At 44.5% G+C, this 23,270-nt stretch overlaps 1 protein-coding gene across 2 annotated transcripts in view; it reads right to left on the bottom strand.

Moving 5' to 3' along the window:
* Positions 1-1,407: 1,407 nt before the first annotated feature.
* CCDC175 (coiled-coil domain containing 175) overlaps positions 1,408-23,270 on the bottom strand; it is a 268,009-nt gene continuing 246,146 nt past the window's right edge. For both annotated transcript variants that reach the window (XM_069207017.1, XM_069207018.1), the window contains one exon: positions 1,408-1,775. In XM_069207017.1, the coding sequence (XP_069063118.1) occupies positions 1,584-1,775 (192 nt within the window). In that variant the 3' untranslated portion in view covers positions 1,408-1,583. The remainder of the gene's footprint in view (positions 1,776-23,270) is intronic.

Raw genomic sequence — 23,270 nt, 5'->3', positions numbered from 1 at the left:
GCAGAGTGACGCAATACATGCATTGTGCCATTTTCTAACTCCTTGCGCCACATTATGCCTGTACCAGGTATAATGTATGCAAGGGGGGGGGGCGTTCTGGAACTAAGAGGCCCACAAAAATGGTGCAGTGAAATTTAATAGATTTCACTGCACCATTTTTTGTGTCATTTTTTACCCCTGTTCAGAGCAGGCATTAAAATGATGCACCCATAGAAACCTATGGGCCTCCTTGCACTTAGCTACACTAGCGTCAACATTTTTGACTCTACTGTAGCAAAGTAAGACAATTGCGTCAAAACCTTCGATGCTATTGTGCTAACGGCCGCCATAGTGCAGCGTATTATAAATATGGAGCAACCATGGTGGTGTTAGGTGCCGGTCGGGGGGACGTAGAAAAAGTGAAGCACCAGTTTTTCATAAATATGGGCCTCAGTGCACTAAAAAGACTCCATATACAGAATAGGAAAAATATCTCAAAGTCCTTTCAATTGTGGACTACTTGAAAAGAAACAATGCATTTCCCCAGCAACGAACACCACACAGCCACTGTACTTTCTTTACAACAGATTATTTTGCACTCCATTATCCCTTCATGCAATGAATGTCTCTATATCTGAGAAATGTTGATCATGTTCCTCTCATTCAGGGAGTCAAGGTCACCTGTTCTTTGGTCTATTTTGGGTTCAAGTTTGGAGAACGAGCAATGTTATTCTAAAATCTAACGTTCCGCTCATAGTAAGGAAAATACTTTTATGGAGTGTTGTTAAAGGCTGACATACGCTTCCAACGAAAGGTAAAATAGCTGATATAGTTCTCACAGTAGCTACTCAACCAGTATCTCTTAACTGGAAAACTAACGTAAAACTGCCATATAGTGCATGGTGGAACGCTATATGCTTTAATCGTAAAATAGATTAAAGAATGTATCCCTACAACTCGCAATTAGAACTGGCTTTCTTAACTAACTGTTTTATCCTACTCGTCAACATAAAATGATCAAAAATGACCCGAAAATATGACGCTACCAACCCTCTTTGATCAATCGCTATTTATTGTTGCATCTTTATATCTCTCAGACAAGATATTCGTAAACTTATTTATTAATTAATACTTTATGCTACCCTTGATTTACCTTAAATAAAAATGAATCTGTTATTTAGTAGTTGTATTGTGACACTATTTACCCACTTTCCTATCCGTGTCGTTAATATTGTCTTATTTTTTCTTATAAAATGTTCTGATTCTTACTGATTATAATTCTTTTTTCAATTTTAATTTTTGTGAGTAATGTAATATAATTGCTGTTTTATCTTACTCATATCCACTGTTACTTCAAAATGGTATTGCAGTATTTAATAATGCCGTTTTAAACATAAAAAGGCTACACATACACAAAAGAACACTGTATCGAGTAAAATCATTTAATTTTAATTGCTAGATTTTAACCATTACAGTACCAGTTTGCTCACTTGAAGAATGTAAGTAGCTGGTTTACCAGCATCTGCTACATTAAAAAAAAATGCTGTAAAATATTATAATAATTTAGTAATAATAGTGATGTCTTAAATTATAATCATCCAGTTTTAACCGGTGCTGTGAACTTCTTTCTTCTGTTCAGGTCTCACCCCTGAATCCAACTGTAAAAGTGATTTGATACCAGTATATTTATCATGTAACTGTTGGGTGAGATTTCTAAGTTTCCCCTCTCTCTTCTGAATTTTTTTCACCAGTTCTTTTATGGCTTCCAGTGTCTCCTGATCACGCTCTGAAAAGTCCTAAAAGAAAGAAAATATATATCTTTAAAAGTTCTCAAGTACATGCATCTTTACATTGATGCAAATACAGATGCAATGTTAACTGATTCTCTCAGTGTCTGCACTATACATTGTGAGTTATTGACTTGGGCCCTCAAGATAAAAATGACCAGATTAGATGAAGGGAGCAACAGGTACCAAATGCTCTTATTACTGTACTTAGTTAAGAAAGGTGTAAATGACTGGTGTACTTTGCAGCAGCATTATTTTCCCCTGGGGGGCATACACTATGCATGTGTAGACAGATCCCTCTATTTCAGCACTGGAGAGAGACCCTCTGCCTACTTGACCTTATTGTTAGTGCTTCATTAGCAAGGTGCCTCCCAAGACCCTCTACATGTTAGGGGTTTCACCTATCTTGCCCGAACCAGCACTGAGATTTTCAAAAGGTGCTCCATTAGAGTGCTGAATGGAAGACTCAATCAGGAGGCAAACACACCCGGTGTCTCCTCATGGGTGTTACTGAATCAGGGACAGAAATACTGACAGCCCTGCCAGGATCAAGCAATATTATAGTTATGCAAAGTCATCATCACGTGGCATAGATTTGTGCATTGAGGATAACCAAAGATGAAAAATGCCACTGTAGGTAGGGTGGCAACTAAAAAATGGAAACCCTAGTTCACAGCAGTGTACTTTGATTTTTGGATGTAAACCTTTGATAAGGATTGTTGAGATGTGTGGGGTGATAAAGATGCACAGTGCCTTTTTTGTTATCAAGGTTGATGTTTTTCCTATCCTTTTATTGCCTATTACCCACCTTTGCATTCTGTTGAGATTCCTTACTCTCAAACCATGTCCATCAAAATCACAGTTTTGAGCCCAAAAGAAAACAAAGGGCTTTGAATTAGTAACATCTTTAAAATAGATTTTTCAACCTGTAAGAAATGGGGTTATTAGTTAAGAAGGGTTTACGTCCTTCACAAGGAATAGGTCTACATTTGTTTTGTATCTGTGAACCAAGTACCCCATAATAGCACTTGCCTCTCTCACGGTAGAGAAACAGCAGTCAACGGCATACACAGGTGGGATTGTGTGGGCCAGCAATCACAATTCACTGGCGTTGACCAACACTGAAACAATATTGACCAGTCAGTGCTCTTTCTTGTAAAATTAGAAAATACTTTTGTTACAGATGCACAATACTAAATACTAGGCGATTTACAAAAATGTAAATCAGGTAGATGGTGATATCTTTGTGACTCCCTCATATCACAATATACTCCTAATGCGTCCTGTAAGGAAATGGGTTCTGCCCATCAAATCCGCCCAAAATTATACACCTTTTCACTGTGGGTGTGAGCCCCACAACCTGTGATTTAACTATGGTAAACGGACTGCATGTGTTTATCTCCAGTGCCTGCCTTTTAAGATAAGGTCGCTGCGAAGTGGTAAGGGTCACTTGGCTGGTTACACATGAACATGTGTGCACACATGTGAGGGCTGTAGGTGGAAGACAGCTGTTGTGCACAGCCCAGTAACTGTGCACAGGTAGCCTAGGACTGAAAGACTGGATATTGACCAGGGATCTGCCTCATAATGTTAGTGTACTCTCATAGGAAACACCAATGTCGTTTACTGCCTTGTCTGCAGTGACACTCCATTATAGACCTATGGGGAAGGCTGCCTTCTGACTTAGAGTGCAGCTTCACTTCACTTTGTCCGAGGGAGACCAGTGACCTATCTAATTGGGGATTAAACTGTGCAGGAAAATCAATTCTGCAAGTTCCACAAAGGTAAGTGTACATCTTATGGGTCCTCCAGGATTGTCATATTTCCCTGGCTCAGGTTAGGATCAGAGGCCAGGCCTTTTGTCACCCTGCTGTGCCACGTTAATTACATTTCTCTCCGGCAGCAGGAACAAAGGCCTCCCTACACAAAGGAAACAATTGACCGTAATTAACAGTGCTCCACTCGGCTCCTGAGGAGACAAGGGTTTGGGATGAAGGATCTGCATCAATCGATCAGCTGTCACACTTTACTAGGTATGGAGCCCAGACCTCTGGAGCCAACATAGGAGGGGGCCCTCTTTGACGATTTAGTGGGAAAGGCCCTGGCAGTGATGCCAGTGAGGGGCAGAGCTGAGGCCCGCAGAGCAGATGTGGCGAGTGACTCCTGGGTGAAGCCATTTTGAAATGTCCTAGCAGGCTGTGCAGGAAGGTTGGTACAGGGACAGACTGGTGATATGGCACCTCACGGCTGAAACCATGCACCCCATTTAAAAGATTTTGCACAAGGGGAAGAGCTCTCTCGGTTGTGATTATCTGCTGGACAATGGGACTGGAGGCAGCAACCATGGACAATTTGAAGGACAAACCCCCTGGTGCAATCTGAACTTTCATTTGATTCCCAGACCAATGGTGCTCTCCCCGGGACCGGGGATGCTGGTCCCCTTACACCCCCAGAGGCGTAGCTGGGAGGATAGACTGGGCTTCTGCATCAGTGTGGCGAGAGGCCCAGAGGAAACCAAGGACAAAGGCTGGTGCAGGGAGCTAGGGGAACCACCTCCTAGAAAAGTTCACTGCCTTAAAGCCCAGGAAGCTAGATCTCGCTGCCAGGAGCCACATGAGCCCCAAAGGGTGTAAAACAGGCCACCTGGGCCCGAAATATCAGCAGGAGAAGGATTTTGACATTTGGACCTCAGTGTGATCCTGGAGCTCATGGAGCTTCACTGCTGACTGCTTTAAACCTCCCTGGATGGGCCAGGACCCAGTGGTCACAGAGAGGAGTAGAACATTAGTGTTTCCTGGTAGAGGGTGAACATGGGCCCCCCTCCCTAGCACTAAGAGGGCCCTGGGATCCCATGGATTGAATCATCCATGCCCCAAGCAGAGGAGGAAGGAGGGTGCAGCTGCACTCCCCCAGCTGTGGCAGGCCTTTTCCGCTCCTTGTGCCTGTGTCCGGGGGGGCTGCTGCACAAGACTGGACCCTGCCTGCAGGAGTGCACAGGGAAAGAGAGAGCGCTGGCTCCCGCAGCCACATGGAATAGAGCGAGCTGCATGGGGAGCAGGCTGTGGGCAGCCAAAGGTGAGCTCCCTGGGCTGCCCCCAACAAGACAGGCATGAGTGGATGCTTGGGTGGGACTGAGCACCCCCTCCTCCAAAGCAAAACAGGTAAAAAAACAGCATTTTCAACCACACCCATGACCCCTTTTTTCAAAAGAAAAAGCACAGACCAGACAATTTATTGAAAGATATTATTGTATGCCAGGGAATGGTGAGTAATAGCCCATACACCCTCCCTTGAGTAGTCCTTGGACTAATCTGCTCCACTACTCTGAAAGAGTCGAGCAATACAATGGGGTGTTTTGTTCCCACTGAAGGGCAAATGTGTATCTATTACTTGTGCAGGCCACACAAATAATGGCCCATTTCCTTACAGGTCCTGAACCTTACAATACCCCCTAACTATAGCAGATGCATTATCACAATATAAGGGGTTGTCACTTTAAATAAGACAGGCCTACTGGTGTTGTCAAGGGGTCATTAAAGTGATAATGAGAACCACAGGTTATTCTTTGTCAACCTAATTCATTATAAGGGGTGTCAGTATACACAGGGCAGGCCTAATGGCTTTGTCAGGGCATCACAACATTATTAAAACTAGCCACATACTTTGACACCATTAAAATCAATAGAAATAATACTACCAGCCATAAGCATTCATTATAATTGTAAACGTTCAATATTCAGGTTTTCCGAGCCTCTTCTTCACATGCTACAAGCCACATAATGTAGCCATAGGGCCATCCGCTATGGCTTCCAGCACTCCTGAGAGCAAAAGTTCTAGCTCATAGCACTTTAAATCATTAAGCAACCTCCTCCTATCTTAAAAGGCAGACACTGGTGATTAACACACTTAGGGGCAGATTTAAGAGCCCCTAGCGCCTCCTTTTGACACATTAGCGTCTTTTTTTTTTTTAATGCTAATGTGGCCCAACGAGGCCAAAATCACTGCACCAGATTTACAAAGTGACGCAATGCTTGCATTGCTCCACTCTGTAACCCTTTGGTCTACATTATGCCTGCACCAAGCATAATGTATGCAAAGGGGGCGTTCTCCCTTAGGGGGAGGGGGCGAAAAAATGGCACAAAGAAATCTAAGAGATTTCTTTGCGTCATTTTTTCAGGCACTGTTAACGCCTGCTCAGAGCAGGCGTTAAAAGGAGGCACGCCATTGTTTACCAAGGACCTCAATGGGCTCTGCAGGATTAGCATCAACATTTTTCATGCGAATACTGCAAAGCTCCGAACTAGTGTCATAAATTTAGTTCCCTAACTACCAACATGGTGAGCCATATCTTAGATACGGAACACACATGGTGGCATTAAGGGGCGCAAGAAAAGTGGCGCTGCAGTCTGTGCAGCACCACTTTTCTTAAATCTGGCCATTAGTCCAATTACCATGAATTTACTTTCAGCGGGACTCAGGTAGTGAGACTCGCTTACAGTAAATGTCCAAAAAACAGGTAGTCATTTGTGATAAATCCTGGGGGACTAAATGGTTGAAGCCCATTTGCTGCAAGTCTGAAAAACTTACATTTAAAGCCAGAATGCCATAAAATTTTGACATCATTCTAGGCCTTTGCTTGGAATACTTAAATCGAAAAAAGTTGTATGGTCACAATTTCTACTTGTGCGTTGACTCTGGAGTAAAAGCAAGGAGAAGACAGTTGTAAATACTACTGGAGAAGGTTACAGTTTGTCACAAAAGTTAGAGTGGATGATTATTGCAGCACAGTTACAAGGGGTGTAAGCTGGGGCTGTTTTCCACAGGCCACCCAATTTTCAGGGCATCTCTGCAAAACGTATTTACATATCACAAAAGCAACCTTGTTTTTGTGACATAGTCTCAATGGGGCACATATGGGCATCTGCTTAGTGGCCCCACATGTTCTTTGAGACCTAGGACTTTGAACAGCACATTTCTGGAATATTAAAGAAAAGTAATGCTTAAAAAACACTTGGCATGGCTACAGTTCAGGCTTACATCAAAGACACAAAAGGTGATGGGTGGACACTTGTAATAAGTCTAATCACTGGCAATCGCTCGGGGTAGCATTCCAACTTACCATTCTTTTGCCCACTGTGCCACCTCATATTAGACCCAGCTATGTGATGCTGCAAATGAAACCAAGCTATACCTGACTGATCATGGTGAAAGTGGTCTTGCACCAGTGCTGGGTCCACACACAGTTTAGACTGTCGCTGAGACTAGTTTACATAAGTATATGACTTGCAATGGCCTCTTATGGTTGTGTACAGCAACTGCATGAATAATCACTTGTGTCTTAACAGTTGCAGAAAACTGCATTTCAATGTTATTTGTTATGTGGGTGTGACTGAGAATATGGTAAGCAGATTTTAGGTCATGGGTGGCCTTGCAGTAGGGTTGCATGTCAAAGAAGCAGCAGAGAGTGATGCCATGATGTCATTTACTGCTTTAATCACAAAGGTTAGTTACATGTATATGACCCTGTTTTTGATGCCGAACCAGCCAGTTTGTTGGCATTAAAGAGTGGGAGTATACCCTAGTAGAACGTGAAATGCTCTCAACCCTCTATTTCTCAGTTCTGTATAACCAATAATCAAACAATGATAGATTTACAGCATTCTACACAACATAACGAGCATCACCTGCAGAGCATACTCCTTCCAAGCTTCCATTATGCCTATCATTCACCTCACCTGTTATTGTTTACAAATTTCTATTGCTGTGCTCCCTTTTAACGCCCCTTGTACAACGTTACATACAATTCCCCGTTATTTTTTTTTTCTCATAATAATACATTCATTCTTAGCTAATGACAACCGCTTTCCATGAGTCACTGAGCATTTGAACACAAGTTAGTTTGCGCATTTCAAGTCACTATTAGAATGGAATGCTAGGAGTCACATTGGAGACAATGGAGTGCTCCAGGCTTCTAATGGCTGGTAAAAGCCCAAAGCCTCGTTCACAACAACAGCTGTGAACAAAGGCCTCACTGAGCCTGTAGGGATTTCAGTCCCCTTAGGCTCCGTGAGGCCTGTGTTTTATTTGTTAGAACATTCTGCCCTCTAGTGGCGGAATGTTCAAATAGCGTTATAGCCTGCTTCCATGTTAAAGGTCCTCACCTTCAGCTCGGGCCTTTAACGCTGGAGCGGGCTTTTAACTGCAGTCGTATCCCGCTACAGCGGGCTATAAGGAAAATGTCACTTACCCAGTGTACATCTGTTCGTGGCATTAGTCGCTGCAGATTCACATGCTGTGCATAGTCCGCCGTCTGGTGTTGGGCTCGGAGTGTTACAAGTTGTTTTTCTTCGAAGAAGTCTTTTCGAGTCACGAGACCGAGGGACTCCTCCCACTTCGGTTCCATTGCGCATGGGCGTCGACTCCATCTTAGATTGTTTTCCCCGCAGAGGGTGAGGTAGGAGTTGTGTATGCTAATAATAGTGCCCATGCAATGGAATAAATACGTATGTACAAAATGAAGGTTTAATGTAATATATTTACAAATGTACAAATATTCAAGATCTACTTCCAAACGGCTACAGGCTCCCGGGGAGGAGGGTGGGCGCATGTGAATCTGCAGCGACTAATGCCACGAACAGATGTACACTGGGTAAGTGACATTTTCAGTTCGGTGGCATGTGTAGCTGCAGATACACATGCTGTGCATAGACTAGTAAGCAGTTATCTCCCCAAAAGCGGTGGTTCAGCCTGTAGGAGTGAAAGTAGTTTGAAATAAAGTTCTTAGTACGGCTTGACCTACTGTGGCCTGTTGTGCAGATAACACATCTACACAGTAGTGTTTAGTAAATGTATGAGGCGTAGACCATGTTGCTGCCTTACATATTTCGTTCATTGGAATATTTCCTAGAAAGGCCATAGTAGCACCTTTCTTTCTGGTTGAGTGTGCCTTTGGTGTAATAGGCAGTTCTCTCTTTGCTTTAAGATAGCAGGTTTGGATGCATCTTACTATCCATCTGGCAATACCTTGTTTTGAAATTGGATTTCCTGTATGAGGTTTTTGGAAGGCAATAAATAGTTGTTTTGTCTTCCTAATTTGTTTTGTCCTGTCAATGTAGTACATTAGCGCTCTCTTGATGTCTAATGTATGTAGTGCTCTTTCAGCTATTGAATCTGGCTGTGGGAAGAACACTGGCAATTCCACTGTTTGGTTTAAGTGGAACGGTGAGATAACCTTTGGTAAGAATTTTGGATTTGTTCTTAGAACGACCTTATTTTTGTGTATTTGAATAAATGGTTCTTGTATGGTAAACGCCTGTATTTCACTTACTCTTCTTAGAGATGTAATGGCAATGAGAAATGCAACTTTCCACGTTAAGTATTGCATTTCACAAGAATGCATGGGTTCGAAAGGTGGACCCATGAGCCTTGTTAAGACAATGTTGAGGTTCCATGAAGGAACAGGTGGTGTCCTTGGTGGTATAATTCTCTTTAGGCCCTCCATAAATGCTTTAATGACAGGTATTCTAAATAGGGAAGTTGAATGAGTAATCTGCAGGTAAGCAGATATTGCTGCGAGATGTATTTTTATGGAAGAGAAAGCTAGATTTGATTTTTGTAAATGTAGTAAATATCCTACTACATCTTTCGGAGATGCATGCAATGGTTGAATTTGATTATTATGACAGTAACAAACAAATCTTTTCCATTTACTTGCATAGCAGTGTCTAGTGGAAGGTTTTCTAGCTTGTTTTATGACCTGCATACACTCTTGAGTGAGGCCTAAGTGTCCAAATTCTAGGATTTCAGGAGCCAAATTGCTAGATTCAGCGATGCAGGGTTTGGATGCCTGATTTGTTGTTTGTGTTGTGTTAACAGATCTGGCCTTGAAAAGACCTTGAAAAGTAGTGCACCTACTACCCCCAGAGAGCCTGTTGGGTAGTTTGACATGAGGTACTACTGACAGGTCTAGTAGTGTCGTATACCAAGGTTGTCTTGCCCATGTTGGTGCTATTAGTATGAGTTTGAGTTTGTTTTGACTCAATCTGTTTACTAGATATGGAAGGAGAGGGAGAGGGGGGAAAAGCATACGCAAATATCCCTGACCAATTCATCCATAGAGCATTGCCTTGTGATTGCCGGTGTGGGTACCTGGATGCAAAGTTTTGGCATTTTGCATTTTCTTTTGTTGCAAATAGATCTATTTGAGGTGTTCCCCAAATTTGGAAGTAAGTGTTTAGGATTTGGGGGTGAATTTCCCATTCGTGGACCTGTTGGTGATCCCGAGAGAGATTGTCTGCTAGCTGGTTCTGGATCCCTGGAATAAACTGTGCTATTAGGCGAATGTGGTTGTGAATTGCCCAATGCCATATTTTTTGTGTTAGGAGACACAACTGTGTCGAATGTGTCCCCCCCCTGTTTGTTTAAATAATACATTGTCGTCATGTTGTCTGTCTTGACAAGAATGTATTTGTGGGTTATCATGGGTTGGAATGCTTTCAACGCTAGAAATACTGCTAACAGTTCTAGGTGATTTATATGAAACTTTCTTTGATGTACGTCCCATTGTCCTTGGATGCTGTGTTGATTGAGGTGTGCTCCCCAGCCTGTCATGGAAGCATCTGTTGTTATCACGTATTGTGGCACTGGGTCTTGGAAAGGCCGCCCTTTGTTTAAATTTGTACTGTTCCACCATAGAAGCGAGATGTATGTTTGGCGGTCTATCAACACCAGATCTAGAAGTTGACCCTGTGCATGTGACCATTGTGATGCTAGGCACTGTTGTAAGGGCCGCATGTGCAATCTTGCGTTTGGGACAATGGCTATGCATGAGGACATCATGCCTAGGAGTTTTAATACCATCTTTTCATGTATCTTTTGTGTTGGATACATGGCTTGTATCACTTTGTGAAAATTTTGAACCCTTTGTGGACTTGGAGTGGCTATCCCTTCTGTTGTGTTGATTGTCGCTCCTAAGTATTGCTGTGTTTGACACGGCAAAAGGTGTGACTTTGCATAGTTGATGGAGAAACCCAGCTTGTAAACGGTTTGTATAACATAATCTGTGTGGTGTGAACACTTTGTTAGCGAGTTGGTCTTGATTAACCAATCGTCTAGGTACGGGAACACGTGTATTTGCTGCCTCCTGATATGTGCAGCTACTACTGCTAGACATTTTGTAAAGACTCTTGGCGCTGTTGTTATTCCGAATGGCAACACTTTGAATTGGTAATGTATTCCTTTGAATACGAACCTTAGGTATTTCCTGTGCGAGGGATGTATCGGTATATGGAAATACGTGTCTTTTAGATCTAACGTTGTCATGTAGTCTTGCTGTTTCAGCAGTGGTATTACGTCTTGTAACGTGACCATGTGAAAGTGGTCTGATTTGATGTAGGTGTTTAGTGTTCTGAGATCTAATATTGGTCTCAGACTTTTGTCCTTTTTTGGTATTAGAGAGTACAGTGAGTAAACTCCTGTGTTCTTTTGTGGACTTGGTACTAATTCTATTACGTCTTTGTGCAGTAATGCTTGAACTTCTAGTCCTAGAAGGTCTATATGCTGTTTTGACATATTGTGTGTTTTCGGTGGGACGTTTGGAGGGAGTTGGACAAATTCTATGCAATAACCATGTTGGATAATTGCTAAGACCCAAGTGTCTGTTGTTATTTCCTCCCAAGATTTGTAGAACTGGCTTAGTCTTCCCCCCACTGGTGTTGTGTGAAGGGGTTGTGTGACTTTTGAATCACTGTTTATTTTGAGGGGTTTTGGGACCTTGAAATTTCCCCCTGTTTCTTGGGAATTGGCCCCCTCTGTATTGGCCCCGAAAGCCTCCCCTTTGATATTGTCCCTGGTAGGTAGGTGGTCTGGTTTGTGAGGTGCTGGTTTCTGTGGCTTGACCTCGAAACCCTCCTCTGAAAGTTGTTTTGCGAAATGTGCCAAATGTGCCTCTGCCCTGCGGGGTATAGAGTGCGCCCATGGCTTTGGCTGTGTCGGTGTCCTTCTTTAATTTTTCAATTGCAGTGTCCACTTCCGGCCCAAACAATTGCTGTTCATTAAACGGCATATTGAGCACTGCCTGTTATATCTCAGGTTTGAAGCCAGATGTGCGCAGCCATGTGTGCCTCCTTATCGTCACAGCAGTATTTATTGTTCTTGCAGCTGTATCTGCTGCATCCATAGAAGAACGTATCTGGTTGTTGGAGATATTTTGTCCCTCTTCAACCACTTGTTGTGCTCGTTTCTGGACTTCTTTGGGGAGGTGCTCGATGAAATTCTGCATCTCGTCCCAATGGGCCCTGTCGTATCACGCTAGGAGTGCTTGCGAGTTGGCGATGCGCCACTGATTTGCAGCTTGTGCTGCAACCCTTTTCCCAGCTGCATCAAACTTGCGACTCTCCTTGTCCGGAGGTGGTGCGTCGCCTGATGTATGCGAGTTGGCTCTTTTACGAGCTGCTCCTACGACTACTGAATCTGGTGTCAGTTGTGATGTAATAAAAGCAGGGTCTGTGGGCGGTGCCTTGTATTTTTTCTCCACCCTTGGAGTTATTGCTCTGCTTTTAACTGGCTCCTTAAAAATCTGTTTAGCGTGCCTTAGCATTCCCGGGAGCATAGGAAGGCTTTGATAATGGCTATGGGTGGAGGACAGGGTGTTAAAGAGGAAGTCATCCTCGATAGGCTCCGAATGTAGCGATACATTATGAAATTGGGCTGCCCTAGCTACCACCTGTGCATATGCTGTACTGTCCTCAGGTGGTGAGGGTTTAGTTGGGTACGCCTCTGGGCTATTGTCAGATACCGGAGCGTCATAGAGGTCCCATGCATCCTGATCATCTTGGCTCATGGTGGTATGAGCTGGTGATTGTGGTGGAGTTTGTGCCGGTGATACATGAGTTGACGGTGGTGGAGAGGGTGGTGGAGTTACCTTCTTTACCACCTTTGCTTGTGGTGGCTTGTCTTGTTGCTGGAAGTCAAGTTTCCTTTTCCTTCTGATTGGGGGAAGAGTGCTGATCTTCCCTGTACCACTTTGGATAAAGATCCACTTTTGCGTGTGATCTACTTCTGTTGTTTGTAATTCCTCCTCAAATCTGTGTCTTTTTAGTTGGGAGGACAGTGATTGTTCCTCTGAGTAGGAACTGGTTTTTGGTTCGGTTGCCGGGTGTTTTGGCACCGAAACCGTGTCTTTAGTTTTTTTCGGCTCCGACGAGATCTTTCTTTTTTTCGGTGTCGTGCCCTCTCGGTGCCGACCATCTTCAGTGCCGCTGTCTCTGTGCCGAGCAGTTTCGGTGCCGCTGTCTCTGAGCCGAGCAGCTTAGGTGCCGCTATCTCGGTGTCGACCCTTTTCTGCACCACTCTCTCGGTCCCGAGATTGCTGCATGCCTGTGTCTCGACCTGAGTCCACCTGAGGCACCAGCTCGCCCTTTTTCGGTGCCGATGGACGGTCACCTACTTTATAGGTTAAGCCATGGCCTGTTGGCAGTGGCGTCCCCTGGGCTTTCTCTATTTTTTCGTGTGATCTTTGTTTCGACGTCTTACTCACGGTTGGTTGTTCTTTGACGTCGAACTCTTCGGAGTCTGAATCGGGGATGGAGAATGTTCCTTCTTCCTCCTCCTCGAACCTTTGTTGTCCTGTCGGCGTGGACGCCATCTGCAACCTCCTGGCTCTTCGATCTCTGAGCGTTTTTCTCGACCGAAACGCGCGACAGGCCTCACACGTCTCCTCCTTGTGCTCGGGGGACAGGCACAAGTTACAGACCAAATGTTGGTCTGTATAAGGATATTTACTGTGGCATTTAGGACAGAATCGGAACGGGGTCCGTTCCATCAGTCTCGATGTTGCACGCGGTCGGGCCGACCAGGCCCCGACGGGGGATCGAAAATACCACGAAGGGCTACCGGAGCTCTTTAAGGTTCAGTGTCGATTTGCCCTACCTATCCCGATACCGAACGAAACAATACCGACGAATTTTTCCGAGATTCTGACTAACTTTCCGACCCGAAACACGAAGCGAAAAGGAACACGTCCGAACCCGATGGCGGAAAAAAAACAATCTAAGATGGAGTCGACGCCCATGCGCAATGGAACTGAAGTGGGAGGAGTCCCTCTGTCTCGTGACTCGAAAAGACTTCTTCGAAGAAAAACAACTTGTAACACTCCGAGCCCAACACCAGACGGCGGACTATGCACAGCATGTGTATCTGCAGCTACACATGCCACCGAACGGCTATATTAATCCCTTTATGACTTGTAGCCTTCCCATTCCGGCTCTTTGCCCAGCTTAATCCATTTGGGCGCTCTGCAAGAGAGCTTATCATCATAGGAGTCAACAACCCTCTGCGGCAAAGTTTAGAACTTTATCAAGGAGTGTGAATGAATATTGTATGAGTCCAACTAGCATTGTCACAATAGTTTGTTTGCTGAGGACTAGTAAGATGAGGGTTTTAGTTATATTGAATGAAAAAGTGTTTAAGGATCTTGTGTGCACTCAGTATTTGATAATGTGCTGAATCGTTTTTTTTTTTTTTTTTTACAGTGGATTCCATTTTCATGGACAGATTGAAGAAACGCCTGACGTTTGTAGATGCAGAGGCAAACTTCAGGGTGCAGAGAAGAGGCCTAGGGGAATGTAGATTGCGTTATCTAGTCAGATAGGTGCTGGTGATGAGAAGGGAAAGACCTCAGTTTTAGAGGAGTGTAGCTGTGACCATAAGAGAACATCCAGTGCTGGATGGCAGTGAGACCGTTGGAAACATGTGAGTAAAAGTGAGATGAAAAAGAGGAAAGAATTTGGGAGTTGTCAGCCTAGAGGTGGTACCAGAACCCTAACCACAATATAATGTCTCCAATGGAGGTGGTATGAATTGAAAAAAGAGTGAAACAAGGTAAAATCCATGATGGTCACTGTAGGAGGCTGGCCTGGCTTGTAGTGGGTACCAGAGGTACTTACACCTTGTGCCAGGTCCAGTTATCCCTTATTAGTGTAGAAGAGGTGTTTCTAGCAGCTTAGGCTGATAGAAGGTAGCTATGGCAAAGCAGCTTAGGCTGAACTAGCTCCTACTATACCACTTATATGCACAATATCATAAGAAAACACAATACACAGAGTTACTAAAAATAAAGGTACTTTATTTTTATGACAATATCACAAAAGTATCTCAGTGAGTACCCTCAGTAAGAAGGTAAGTTATATACACAAGTTAGATGTACACAAACCAAATTTAGGTAAGTAAGAGCAAGAAAAGAAATGCAAACAGTGTAGAATTACAATAGGTTGCAATAGGCAGGTATAGGGGCAACACAAACCATATACTCCAAAAGTGGAATGCGAACCATGAATGGACCCCAGACCTATGTGAGCTTGTTGAGGGTCGTTGGGACTGTAAGAAAACAGTGAGGGTTAGAAAAATACCCCACGCCAAGACCTTGAAAAGTAGTGCACCTACTACCCCCAGAGAGCACAATAGTCGTGATAGGGGGATTCAGCAGGAAGAACATACACCAGCAATGCACTGACAATGGATTTCCGGACCTAAGTACCTGTAAGACAAGGGGACCAAGTCCAATAGTCGCGACAGTGTCCGGGGGGGGCAGGAGCCCAGGAAACCCCGGATGAAGGTGCAAGGAAGCTGCCTCCGGTTGGAAAAAGCTTGGAGTTCTGCAAGAAAGAAGAGGACTAGGAACTTCTCCTTTGGAAGACACATGTCCCACGTCGCGATGAAGCTTGCAGAGGTGTTCCCCGCAGAAAGACCGCAAACAAGCCTTGCTAGCTGCAAGGGTCGCGGTACAGGTTTTTGGGTGCTGCTGAGGACCAGGTTGTCGCCTTTTGGAGGAGGACACAGAGTGGGCACTCAGCAATTCAGAGAGCCCTCACAGAAGCAGGCAGCACCCGCAGAAGTACCCCAACAGGCACTTAGAAGAAGAGTGAACCAGAGTCCACGCGAAGTCACAGAAGAGGGTCCCACGACGTCGGAGGACAACTCAGAAGGTTGTGCACTGCAGGACGGGGTGCTGGGTACCCAGGCTAGGCTGTGCACGAAGGAAATCCTGGAAGAGTGCACAGGAGCAGCTGCAAATCATGTGGTACACAGCTTTGCAGTCTAGCGTGGGGAGGCAAGGACTTACCTCCACCAAACTTGGACTGAAGAGTCACTGGACTGTGGGAGTCACTTGGACAGAGTTGCTGTGTTCCAGGGACCATGCTCGTCAGGATGAGAGGGGACCCAGAGGACCAGTGATGCAGTCTTTTGGTGCCTGCGTTAGCAGGGGGAAGATTCCGTTGACCCACTGGATATTTCTTCAGAGCTTCTGGTGCAGGGTGAAGGCAGGCTACCCCCAGAGCATGCACCACCTGGAAACAGTTGAGAAAGCCGGCAGGATTAGGCTCTACAATGTTGCTGGTAGTAGTCTTGCTACTTTGTTGCGGTTTTGCAGGCGTCCTGGAGCAGTCAGCGGTCGATCCTTTGGTAGAAGGTGAAGAGGGAGATGCAGAGGAACTCTGGTGAGCTCTTGCATTCATTATCTGAAGAACTCCCCAAAGCAGAGACCCTAAATAGCCAGAAAAGGAGGTTTGGCTACCAAGAGAGGTAAGAGCCTATCAGAAGGAGCCTCTGACGTCACCTGCTGGCATTGGCCACTTAGAGCAGTCCAGTGTGCCCCCAACAGCTCTGTTTCCAAAATGGCAGAGGTCTGGGACACACTGGAGGAGCTCTGGGCATCTCCCCTGGGAGGTACTGGTCAGGGGAGTGGTCACTCCCCTTTCCTTTGTCCAGTTTCGCGCCAGAGCAGGGCTGGGGGATCCCGGAACCGGTGTAGACTGGCTTATGCAGAGATGGGCACCATCTGTGCCCATCAAAGCAATTCCAGAGGCTGGGGGAGGCTACTCCTCCCCAGCCCTTCACACCTATTTCCAAAGGGAGAGGGTGTAACACCCTCTCTCAGAGGAAATCCTTTGTTCTGCCTTCCTGGGCCAGGGCTGCCCGGACCCCAGGAGGGCAGAAACCTGTCTGAGGGATTGGCAGCAGCTGCAGTGGAGACCCCGGAAAGGCAGTTTGGCAGTACCCGGGTTCTGTGCTAGAGACCCGGGGGATCATGGAATTGTCCCCCCCAATACCATAATGGTATTGGGGGGACAATTCCATGATCTTAGACATGTTACATGGCCATGTTCGGAGTTACCATTGTGACGCTATACATAGGTAGTGACCTATGTATAGTGCATGTGTGTAATGGTGTCCCCGCACTCACAAAGTCCGGGGAATTTGCCCTGAACGATGTGGGGGCACCTTGGCTAGTGCCAGGGTGCCCACACACTAAGTAACTTTGCACCCAACCTTCACCAGGTGAAGTTTAGACATATAGGTGACTTATAAGTTACTTATGTGCAGTGGTAAATGGCTGTGAAATAACGTGGACGTTATTTCAAGCAGACTGCAGTGGCAGGCCTGTGTAAGAATTGTCAGAGCTTCCTATGGGTGGCAAAAGAAATGCTGCAGCCTATATGGATCTCCTGGAACCCCAATACCCTGGGTACCTCAGTACCATATACAAGGGAATTATATGGGTGTACCAGTATGCCAATGTGAATTGGTAAATTTAGTCACTAGCCTGTTAGTGACAAATTTGGAAAGCTGAAAGCGCATAACCTCTGAGGTTCTGGTTAGCAGAGCCTCAGTGAGACAGTTAGGCATCACACAGGGAACACATACAGGGCACATACTATGAGCATTGGGGCCCTGCCTGGCAGGGTCCCAGTGACACATGGACTAAAACAACATACATACAGTGAAATATGGGGGTAACATGCCAGGCAAGATGGTACTTTCCTACAGTCACCCACATGAAGTGCAATGGGGGTTGGCTCATGGAGTCTCAGGTCACTCAGAAAGTGTAACTGGTAAGTCTGTGATGAACCACTTGTGCGCTAAGCCTGTGAGGCTTAGTTAGCTGAGAGAGGATTATAGAGCGGGACGATCTACAGAGCAAAAAGCAACAGAAAAATAGAGAAGGGTGAGAGGTGGTGATAACATTGGCTATGCATGAGTTTCGTTGGCTATGCATGATTTATGTATGAGTTTCCAGGAGTTGAGACACAGAAATAGGGGGAGAAAAGGTGCCTGAGTTGAGAGAGTAGCTGAACAAAGAGGGCAAACGAAAAAGAACAGTGAGTGTAAGAGTGAGAGTTGAAATGGTGTAAGCTTAATAGATCTGATGGTGGATAGTTCAAGATGGGCTGGCAGCTTAGATTGTTGGAATTAATGTAGTAGGAAATGTTGTGGTAAAGTGGGACAGTACAGCTGAAATAATGTACAGGGGGTGGAAAATGGTAGAGGTGAAGCGGTGAGCAGCACAGCAAAGGTGTCATGTGGTTGTAGGAGACAGGCCTTGGTATTGTTGAGTGCGTAAGATAGTTGTTCAGAGCTTTAGGGGCATATTTATAAAATTTTAGCGCAGGGCAAAACAGCAAGTCATTTTGCTGCTCTGCCCTGCCCTGCCCTGCCCTGCCCTGCGTCAAAGGGAAAGGGCAGGCATGTGCCGTATTTAAGCACTAGGGCGCATTCCTATCCTTTCCCCCGGTGCTGGCACCCTTTTGGTAGCCTAAAGCCAACAGCGGTACCCTTGTACCATTGTGCAAGAATGACTGCGTTGCATGCAGGATTGTTTTGTGCAGGGACATTTACCTCCTGGGAGTCTTTTTCCTCTTTTTATGCGTGCTGCAAAATGCAGCACAAATAAAAAGAGGAACAAACGAGGAGAAATAAAGATATTTCTCCTCACTGTGCCTCCCCTGGAGAAACGTAAGGTTGTGGCACATTCCTAGGTTTACATGGTCTTGTAAGTCTGGGGATACGTCAAATCCATGGGTGTTGCCAGGGAACACCCATTGCAACACTCATGGAATGTCTACCCAGGGGAGAGTGGCGCAATGCAGTGACTTGTTCTGTGTTGTGCTACTCCAGGCTTCTGAGGCCACTCAAAGACATGCACAGTGACTTTGCATGGCTTCATGAATCTGACTTAGAGCCTTGGGTCACGCATGTACCACTTTGGTGGTGCAAAGGCAATGCAAAGCTCTCATAAATATGTCCCCTGGAGTATAGAAGTGTGCTCATTTTAGTTTTTAGATTCATGATGCTAGGTGATATCCAGATCCAGAGCTGTGAAAGTTATGGCTAGTAGAATGTGAGTAGCTGAGAGTTCAAGTTAAAGGCTTGTGTGAGTTTATTGTCGAGTATAACAGATAAGGTAGTATTTAGGAGCCGGAATGAGGTAATTGTACGTTTGATTAAAGAATTCTGGGATGGAGTCTGGGAAGTGTTTGATCTAGGATTTATAGGTACTAGAAAGAGGATGGGGCACTGGAGGATGGTAACTAGAATGTGTGTATCACCATCAGATAGGAAGGAGTTGATATTTCGTAGGGTAGTAACAGATCGTCATTAAATCACATGCTTCTGTTCATGGAGGTCATTTAGGGGTCTACAGGTCTTGCAACTGCGACTCAGGCTTGCCCCTTGGAACTCCTGGCCTCAGAGGTGGCAAAATCAATGCCATGAACACAGGGGCTGCTCACCCTTATGGACGTCGGTTTGCGCTCCTGGTTTTCAGTCAGTTTTTTTGTTACCCTAATAGTGAATAATATCATGCTATTCACTAATAGTGTGATAAATAATGGAGTACGATTAGCTGGAATATGACCTTATCTGGCAGCTGAGGTAGGTAAAAAATGCTTTAAAATTATTTTTGGGTGCATGCTTGTGATTGAGAGAGTGTTTATGTAAGCGTGTGTATGAGTGTGTGCATTTGTATGTGTAAGCATGTGTGTGAGTGAAGGTCAACGTCAAATGGCATGTGTGTTGTCCCTTTTGCTACCGCTGGCACTATGGTGAATTGACGTCCATCGTTTTGTTCTTCACTTTTCTCAAACAATTTCATGGCTGTCCCTCACCCAGAATAAAATATAACAAAGGCACTCTGACAGCTTGTTATGGTGCTTTGGGCCCTTATCCATTCAGATATTAACCACTGAATGCATACCTTTGGAATTATAATTAATACTATAAAATTACTTCCATCAAGTAGTGGCCTTGTACATGCGAATAACAGCGTTGAATATGAGGAACCCTGCAGAAGGCTGTACATGATCTTTTTTTACTTATATGAAAATGACCCTGATTCTGATATGTTGATTTCAATCGGTGAAGGGGGATTGGATCCACTGAGGGCTATGTCTGTCATACTTGCTTACGTCTCTAGGCTCCACGCTGTATGATTGGCATCGGGAGTTTGGTGGATGAGGCACAGCTGCCACAGATTGGCAGATGTTCCATCCACCATATTTAGAGTGAATACCAAAACTGGTAGATGTCCCATCTACTATATTTAGAGTGTATACACATACATTATTGGATGATGTTGTGCACCCACCAAAAGTGTATACATGTGCATTTAAATACACTGTAAATAGGGCAGATGAATTATCCTCCAATTTGTGGCAGGTATCCTACTTAAACCAAATTCTAAATGCAGCTCGACATCCTGGCCATGGAGGATTGAGCGCATTTCCAGGTAGCACTGAAGATGTGCGTGACCTTACGTTCAATACTTTTGTCAAGAGGAATACTGGAGATCATGTTTAAAATGGACAACTCTTGAAGACCTTTGATGGGTATCTTCAGAAAAGGAGAAAATGCAGAGTGTATAAAAACTCTTTCAATCTGACCCCTGTTAAAAGCATGAATTCAGAACTTCTAGGAGGTCTAGTACAGGTCAGACCATGTGATGGACGGAGAATGCATGAATAGCATGGATCTGTCAATAGATTGGTAGGCATATTTACTAGTATTTCAGGCAATGCGGTGCAGTGTCAAACTTCCTGCACTGCACAACACTGCATGAAACGGAGAATGCAGAAACTAAGATATAAAGCATTTTTGATCTCTCCTCTTGTGATGGTGCACTGGGAGTTCCTAGTGCCAACGCAAGCACCCTTCCACCATAGGAAAGAGGTAGTAATGAGGAGAAATAAAGATATTTCTCTTTGATATGCCTCGGTCGGACAAGAGCACCATTTTGGTATGAACTCAGGTTTACAAGACTATGTAAATCTAGATTTGTATCGAAACATATAAATGGGTGCATGGGAACGCCATGCTTCACCCTTGCAATGCTTACTCAGTGCAAAGTAACACAAGGTAGCAAAGTGGAAATCAGTGGCATAGTAAGTATGTAAAGGGTACTAATGCAAGCAATCAAAATGGAACACCTCCTCTATGGTGCATAACAAAAGACTGCCATACTTTGGATGGAAGGTGACAATCATCTTCCTGGGCTCAAATGGTAGTATATGTATAGCTGTGCCCGAAGAAAATTGATACACATTTACTACTGTCAAGGAATAAGTGAGTGTGTTTCAAGCCTGTTTTTATAGACAGAGAACAATCCATACATTCTATACATCTTTAAGGTTGTATGGAAAAGTATATATTCCATAGTGAAAAATATGTTTGCCAAGAAACTGTATTTTTGTGTTATGGTTCCATTTGCGGGAACATTCCCATTGTCAATAGTCGACATGTATGAATATTACGAATGTGAGTACTCCTGGAAAACTATAAATATTCGAGCTTTCAAACACAGCCTTTATAACACTTCTCCGTCAGGGTAGAGCTGACTGCAATGTGGGTTTGTGATATTTACTTTACATAACCTAACATTTTTCATGCCCTTGTCTACCCTTGGATTTCAAGTGGGAAGATGAGTCATGAGGAAACTTAGGTCCAGGTATACTTATTGTAAGAAATTGGGTCTCTTGTTGGCAGGGAAATGCACATGTCCAAGTAGGGACCATAATACAGGTCAGGGTAAGTCAGATACACACCCTACATTAACCTGTGCTCACCCTCTGGTAACTTGGCACAGAGCAGTCAGGATTTACTTAAGAGGCAATGTGTAAAGTATTTGTGCAGTGAAAGACACCACAAAAAGACAACACCAGTTTAGAAAAATAGAAAATATTTATCTGAGTAAAACAAACCAAAACGACAAAAATCCAATCAGTAGAAGTTGAGATACAAATTTTTAAAAATTATGGGCCAGATTTACTAAAAAGTGGCGCAGGGTGGTGCTGCGCCAAAATTGACAGTGCTGCACTGCGTCACTTTAGAAATGCAGGGATGCGCCGTATTTACTAGAATACGGCGCACCCCTGCGTTTCCCTCTGCAAGAGCGATAGACCTTGCAGTAGTGAAAAACGAATTTAAATTTTTTTCCGTATTCGGACATGGTAAATAAACAAATGTATGTCCAACTCTTTAAATACACTGCACCCTGCCCTTGGGGCTAACTAGGGCCTACCTCAGGGTGACTTATAAAAAGGAAGGTTTGGACCTGGGAAGTGGGTACACTTGCCAAGTCAAAATGGTAGTTTAAACTGCACACGCAAGCTCTGTAGTGGCAGGCCTGAGACATGTTTGAAAGACTACTGTAGTGGTTGGCACAACCCACTAGTAGCATTTCATTTACAGGCCCTGGGCACGTGCAGTGCACTTTACTAGGGACTTACGTGTAAATTAAATATGCCAATTATGGAGAAGCCAATATTACCATGTTTTTAGAGTACAAAGCACCTGCACGTTAACACTGGTCAGCAGTGGTAAAGTGCACAGATTCATAAAAGCCAGCAAAATTAAGTCAGAAAAACAGGAGGTTCGATATCAAAAAGGGGAAACCACGCTAAGGATGCCTGGTCTAACACTTATATTTTGCGTCACTGCAAAGTGATACAAAGAGAAGTCAAAAGGACCACATTAGTATTTGGGGGCATATTTACAAGCCCCATGCGCCGGTGGTGCGTCATGTTTTGGGATGCACTGGTGGCACATAGTACAGACCAATATCTACAAGGCCGTGCAGACACTTTGCGTGGTTGTTAATGGGCGAGTAAATATGGTGTAAGGCAAAGGAGCACATGTCACTGCATCAGGGAGGCATTCAATGGGCTTTGCAGTAGGTTTTCCCACACAACACCAAGGGGTTTTGATGCATTCCCAGATTTACAAGAATCTGTAAACCTGGTAATGCGTCAAAACCATACACATCCCCAGATAAATATCTTTATTTCTCCTTGCTGTTTCCTCTTTCTGTGTGTGCTGCATTTTGCAGCACACATAGAAAAAAGAAAATGACTCCCAGGATTGTTTTGTATCCCTTCCTGCACAAAACAATCCCGCCAGCAAAAATTATGCTAAAAATGGCACAGTGAAAAATGGTAAATTTCACTGTGCCATTTTATGGGCCTCCCTTTGGGGGAACACCCCCTTGCAGACATTGTGCCTGGCGCAGGCATAATGTGGCACAAGGGGTTACAAAGTGACACAATGCAAGCATTATGCCACTTCGTAAATATGGCAAAGTAGAATGGCCTCCTTAACGCCACATTAGCACACAAAATTTCCGATGCAGTGGTTGCAGCCATGGTGGAATGACCCCTCCACCCTCCTGGAGGCTGA

The sequence above is a fragment of the Pleurodeles waltl genome, chromosome 9, assembly GCF_031143425.1.
Source record: "Pleurodeles waltl isolate 20211129_DDA chromosome 9, aPleWal1.hap1.20221129, whole genome shotgun sequence".
NCBI lineage: Eukaryota > Metazoa > Chordata > Amphibia > Caudata > Salamandridae > Pleurodeles > Pleurodeles waltl.
Note: the sequence above shows the minus strand (reverse complement) of the source record. Positions and strands in the feature narration are given on the sequence as shown.